Below are 6,268 nucleotides of genomic sequence, written 5' to 3' on the forward strand. Positions count from 1 at the left end.
TAATTTATTGTTCACTATAGAATTAACACAGCCAAGAAAAAACAAAACAGAGCAAAAGTCTTATATTCCAAACATAATTCATTTATGAAATAAGTCTTACATGAAGAGACAGAGCCTTGTGGTACATTTTGATGTATCTCTTGACTATGTCATATTCTGGCGGGAACACAGGTGGCAGCAGTGTCTACAATGAAAACAAAAACTAAAAATAAATGTTAGCTCAATTCTAAATACAAAATCAGACAAAAAGATATTTTGCAAACAAAAATATTAAAAGTTACGCAGTTGAAAGTACATGAATCTATTTAAAAATAAAGGGAGAACATTGAGAATTCTTATCCTTTTATTTTTTTTCCTCCTTTCTTTTCAGCTTAGAAAGAATAATAAAAATGATGTTTTTACCTTGACTACTTTTAAGTCATCAATCATGATTTGTCGAGTGTTCTCCAAGTGTCTGACCAACCACATTTTATCCTGGTCTCTAGTCTCCAATTGGCTCCCTTCTATACTGTAGGATTATGTTTAAAAAAAAATTATATATAAGAAATTTTTGGTAGTTTTTGATTAGGCAGAAGATAAAATGTACCATGGAAAAATTTTTAAACTAGATTACAAACAAATGTATAATATATATTGAACAACATTATAGTGATGGGGTTGGATACCTATAAAGGATTTTATAGCATGAAATAGATTGTCTATTATGCACATTGTTTGAAAATCTAGGAGGCAGTAGCAGTAGTTTGTTAAATTGCATCAATCAACACATGTTTGTAAAACTATATTGATCCATTCAAAATATTAGGTTTTGATTTTAAAAAAAAAACTCTTCTTAATTTACAAATATCAGTGAAATGTCCTCTTCTGCTGGCTTGGGGTACAAAAGAGAAATTTAATGCATTAAAATTTTTATGAATTAAAATATTCCTCTGCTAATGCACTATTAAAACATGTTCTCTGACTGTCCTTTCCTGGTGGTCTGGAGAAAAGGAACATTGCTTCAAAATGTAAACATTTTCACAGCTGTTTGAGCAAGGAGACTATGAGATAGTGTTATAGATTATCTGATATCAATTAGGTTAATTAGGTAGTTGATACTGTAAGGCTGTAATGCAGTCGGTCCAAAAAAAAAGTTACCTAGTTGGTTCCATAATACTATTACCTAGTCCTAGTTTCTATAGCACAGTTACTACTAAGTTCGCCCCATAAAAGTATTTGAAATGTTAGTGACAGAAATAACTTCTTACTTAAATTCACTTGCCCAATGAATCTAAAGGAATTGAAGATGAATTTCTTCTATCTTTCTTTAATGTAATAATGAATTGAATAGCTACTTCGACAAAGGTTTATTTTGCAATCCAAAGAAAAATACTCCTTACCGAGCTGCAATGGAAGTTTGAAGTACTTCAAGGCATTTTGACCGCCATCGCTTTGGTCTACCAGGTGGCATGAATCCAATGTAGTCGCACTTTTTAGCCCAAGCATTGTCCATTCTGTAAAGCAAAATGTGATTGAAATATCCTAAAATTCAAAATCCCAGTCTGCACCAGGAACCAGGAACCCTTGGTTCAGAAACCAAACGCTTAACCATTCTGCCACCACACCTCCAAATATTTATTTTAAAATGATAAAATCTTCACTAAAACTCAACCAGATTCATTTAAATGAAATTATTTGAACATATAAACCCAACAAATATCTGTAACAAGATCTTAAATAATGACCTCTCTTCTCTCTCAACAATACGCAGTGCTGTACAGATGAGAGTAGGCTCTCTTCTTACAGACATCAAAGTCCTCTGAATAATCACCCACAGCTGTTTTCCGAGGTCTGTTGACAAAGTCTGCACTTCAGAGAAATAATGAGTGAGTGTCTGAAATAAAGCAAAGTGATATTACTATCACATGAAAAAAATAATAAAAAGTACCAAATTTAGAACCAAAAAAAAAAACAACAACAATGAATAGTAAAATACACTTTTATAAATAAATTCATTTGGCATATACTAATTTTGCACAGAGCAAATTTTCACAATAAAAATTAATCTAGTATAGAATTATGAAAAAAAAAAAGACACAAAAAGGAAGAAATATAATAAAAACAAAAAAATAAATATAATATAATTATATTTCTAGAGGTTTGAAAACGTAATTCTAAATTAGTTTTACATTTTTATCTGTGGGACTCTGATTTGGCTGCTTGTGTAGGGCCAACAGAAGGTCATCTCTGGACATCTCAAGGTCAGTCAGGCTGTTAATTATTAAAGTTAGAAGAGAATAAATTCATTTTAAAAATGTCTTGATTATAAAATATGATTATTATGATTAATTTCACACTGCACATCTTTCATACTCCTATAGCATGTTCAGTGTACTCTAATTATATCTTATTTGTGGACATGTGGGTACTTTAGGCAGTCAGCTTAAGTCAAATCTCAAATCAAAATTCCTAGTCTATATAGAGATTCCATATTGAGCTCTCTTTAAGTAGTTAATGCCACTCTTCCCTATGTGAAATGTAATTCTTAAAGGCTTGAGTTTTAGTGTGTTTTGCTGTTTGCTTCAATGCATATCAAGTTTAAATACTGGTAAATTAAAACTGCTGATATGCAGATGTCTCTTAAATCTATCCAGCTCTAAGCTATTGTTTGAACGTCAGGACAGCTCTATTACGCTGATCACTTTGTAATCTTGGTGAGCTCTTCTTCACAAAGTTAAAATATCAAATAAAAGAAAAAATTGTTTATTACTAAGGACTGACAGAAGAACCTCAATGAAATAGGTTAATTTAGTAAATCTAGATAACTTACACAACTATTTTGCCATACATAATAAATTCGTCTTTGTTTAAGCCTCTAAAACTTTTTGCTGAAAAAATGAAGAGTTTTACAGATGTGACAATCAGAACTTCTATAATAAGCACTAAGGAATACTCACTGTTTGTGGGCCTGCAGCAGTTTGCCTTCCATGATCAGCTCTTTGGTTTTGACCACACTTTCAGGTACAGTGAAAATGTGCTTCAAATTCTCTTGAGCTGCTGACAGCTGTTTTTGAATGTAAATGAAAAGATTACTGCATAAAAAAATAGTCCACAGTGCAGTTTCTTTGTTACTATTATACCCTTCTTAGAATAGAATTGTTATTAAGTATAACATAGTGACTAATTAATGGAGTGCATTGAGAAAGTGGTAAAGTTAATGTACCACAAAAACAAACACAACAAATTTAAGAAAATACAAGAAATATTTGGAAATCTAATTTAAACATCTTTACTCAAGAGCCATACAAAAAAAAAAAAAAAAACTTAAGTTAGAATTATCATAAAATGTACATGCAAGACTATAAGTTAAGGTTAAAAAATATCTGTAAGTTACTTTTCTTTTTTTTTTTTTAATTGTAAATGTTTCAATTTGAAACAAGTAATATCAATTTATATACAAACATTATTGTTATCATCTTGCTCTATACTCACTTGGCAGAAAATATTATTTTCTTCTTTCAGATCTTTTAATTTCTGGTGCAGAGGCTCAATGATTCTGTAGTTCTCCTCTATATCATCCAGGCTAATAATAAAACAATATTTATATAAAAAAAAGTTAATGTTTAGCACAATTATTAAATCTTTCTTAGTGATAAATTTTTAAAAGGGTAGAAGATGTAATATTTGCTACTTTACTCAGTGTATGATAATTTTGGAAAGGTCTGTGACAAAAAAATACTGTTAATACCTTTGTTTGATCTGATAGACATCTTGGAGGGCACTCTGCAACTGATTGAGTCCAGTACGAACTCCATCTAATTGAGACTGCACAGCGGTTTTCAACATGGCTTCAACAGAGGCCTTATAATGTACATAAGAATATTTGAATAATAGAATAATAAAATTAAAATATAAAAACACTTTATTTGGGCTACAAACGATGAAGAAGGTTAGAAGCAGTTAGCTGTAAAAAAAAGATTTAAGGTTGCTAATTGTTTTTTTTTTATCAAAAATTTTAAAATATACCTTTAGTTCTGTATATGTGTCTCTTGTTCAGATATTCTTTCTTTATAAACTTGATAAATTAAACAAAGCAAACTGGCCTAGAATAAGGTTTTATATCATAAGTAGAAGTAAAGTTCCCCTTTCAGACCTTGCGATCTATAAGGCAGATGATATAAAGGTCATCTGTTTCTGAGGTCCACGGTTAATGACCAGAACAATGACCAACCGCCTTTACTTTTCCCCAAATTATGTCAGGTACCCTTTAAAGCTGGATGGACTCAGAAGTGCCCGAAGATCCCAAAATAAAAAATCCCAGTCTTGACCAGCGCTTTATCACTAAGCCAACGCATCTCCTTTATATAATGAGAGTTACATGAAAAAGCCTATATTAATCTCATGTCTTAATGCATAACAAAACTTCTTTGAACATGATGACAGTTTCACAAGAAAAACCAACCTTTTTTCTAGCAACTCTTCTTTTGTAACTGTCAACTTTATCTAATTGATCTGGTCTCTTTAGAGATGAATAGAAAAAAAAAAAAAGTATTACAACTAATGTATTAATTTTTTTCTAGGACAGCATATAATAATTAACATTTGTGATTATGACCAAGGAAAGAATACAGAGAAGATTTTACATTAAACATATCTTTTTTCAAAATTTCAATAAGTAATAGTTATCTATTATCTAACACACACAAAGCAAAATGTGAACCAGATTCATGATAAAAGATTATGAGATACATTAAAATGTGAAGAGTACCTAGTGCATAATAAAGACATAGTTAAGGATTTGATTCTTTACTATTATATATACTATTTGCATCCGAATGTAGTTTTTTTGGACTGTGAAGTCAATAGGATCAAAGAAATAAGGTCGAACCTGCAATAAACTTGCGACATGTTTGGCAGCAGCTTGTCTTGCTTCCACCTCCAAGCGACCAAGGTCTAGTGGAGCAGGGGCAGGACCTTGAGAATGTTCTGGATCTTCATCATCATCTATACTTCCACTCATGGTTGGTTATAATAGTGCTAGATCAAGTTTAAAAAAAAAAATGATTCAACATCTTTTTAGAAATTTTCATTAAAAAATATTGACAAATAATGCAGATTAATTAAGGATGAAACAGTATTTGTCATATAATGTTTGAAGGGTCATAGTTGTAATAAATAAAAATGACTAGGCTCTAGAATCTTTTAAACAGAGTATTAATCAAACATAATTTACTTAATTGAAATAGAGCTAGTTGTTGACAGCCAGATTCAGAAATGTAGATGATTATTATTACTTTTCTTGTATTTTAAGGTATGTTATTAATTTATTAGTAGTTAAAAGTTAGGCAATCAATCACTGAGTACCGGCATCTAATCACTGCGATGAGTACCAGCACCTTTTTTTTTTACAAAAAAAATGCACTGTATATATTATACAGATCTAATAATTATTATATATATATTATTATATATATCATAATTCTTGATGTAGATGCAAATCTATGACAGCTCAAATTCCAGGCATGGAGATATAAAGCACAGGATAGATAAGAATGGAGAGATGTCCTAAAGCAGGCCAGGGCCCTCCATCATACTCCATGACCATGGGCTGTAGCGCCACTGGGATGGATCTATAATCTATATTTTAATAGTAAGAATAGATTAATTATGATTAATATTATTATTAATAATAAATATAAGTTTAAGATCTAGTTAAACTGGAGAATTATTATATATTATAATATTTAATTATCATTTATTATATTTATAATTATATTATCTTTAATCTTATTAATTAATTTTTCATTATCATTATTTATACTTTTTATAGATTATATAAAAAATTATAATAGATATAATACTAGATCTATAATAGATCTAGAATCTAGACAACTAGTCTAGTTACCTACTTTACTGTCTTTACCTAGTAACTAGGTCAACTAGGTCCTAGTTTAAGTTAGAATGTTAGATTCATTCACCTAACTGCTAACAGTCCTTACTTAAAAGGATCTAGATCTAGTATTGATTCACTATTATTGTTCTACTATATATATTGACTATATACTACTATATAGATATAGATCTATGACTAGATCTAGATTAGTCTAAAGATAATTTAAAAAGCAACTCTAAGTACTTAGTAGACAGTCTAGTCTCTACTCTAGATTCTAGAGTTATACCATAAAATGGGCGTTACCCATGTAATATCAACAATTGATTTGTGAATAGATGTTATCTAGTCTAAATCACAGACCTATATCACGGAGGATAATATAATATAATATATAGG

At 30.1% G+C, this 6,268-nt stretch overlaps 1 protein-coding gene across 5 annotated transcripts in view; it reads right to left on the reverse strand.

Annotated features, from left to right (window-relative positions):
* LOC106058763 (exocyst complex component 3-like) overlaps positions 1 to 6,268 on the reverse strand; it is a 65,325-nt gene that overhangs the window by 12,812 nt on the left and 46,245 nt on the right. The window contains exons 2-12 of one of the 5 annotated variants that reach the window (XM_056016157.1): positions 5,889 to 6,114; positions 4,868 to 5,016; positions 4,442 to 4,498; positions 3,728 to 3,840; positions 3,472 to 3,562; positions 2,937 to 3,043; positions 2,169 to 2,250; positions 1,725 to 1,873; positions 1,380 to 1,493; positions 403 to 508; positions 101 to 184 (exon numbers count right to left, since the gene is read on the reverse strand). In XM_056016157.1, the coding sequence (XP_055872132.1) occupies positions 101 to 184; positions 403 to 508; positions 1,380 to 1,493; positions 1,725 to 1,873; positions 2,169 to 2,250; positions 2,937 to 3,043; positions 3,472 to 3,562; positions 3,728 to 3,840; positions 4,442 to 4,498; positions 4,868 to 4,999 (1,035 nt within the window). In that variant the 5' untranslated portion in view covers positions 5,000 to 5,016; positions 5,889 to 6,114. Of the gene's footprint in view, positions 1 to 100; positions 185 to 402; positions 509 to 1,379; positions 1,494 to 1,724; positions 1,874 to 2,168; positions 2,251 to 2,936; positions 3,044 to 3,471; positions 3,563 to 3,727; positions 3,841 to 4,441; positions 4,499 to 4,867; positions 5,017 to 5,888; positions 6,234 to 6,268 lie in introns of those variants that run through there. The other 4 variants (XM_056016153.1, XM_056016152.1, XM_056016155.1 and 1 more) reach the window with 4 other exon arrangements.

The sequence above is a fragment of the Biomphalaria glabrata genome, chromosome 17, assembly GCF_947242115.1.
Source record: "Biomphalaria glabrata chromosome 17, xgBioGlab47.1, whole genome shotgun sequence".
Taxonomy (NCBI): Eukaryota; Metazoa; Mollusca; class Gastropoda; family Planorbidae; genus Biomphalaria; species Biomphalaria glabrata.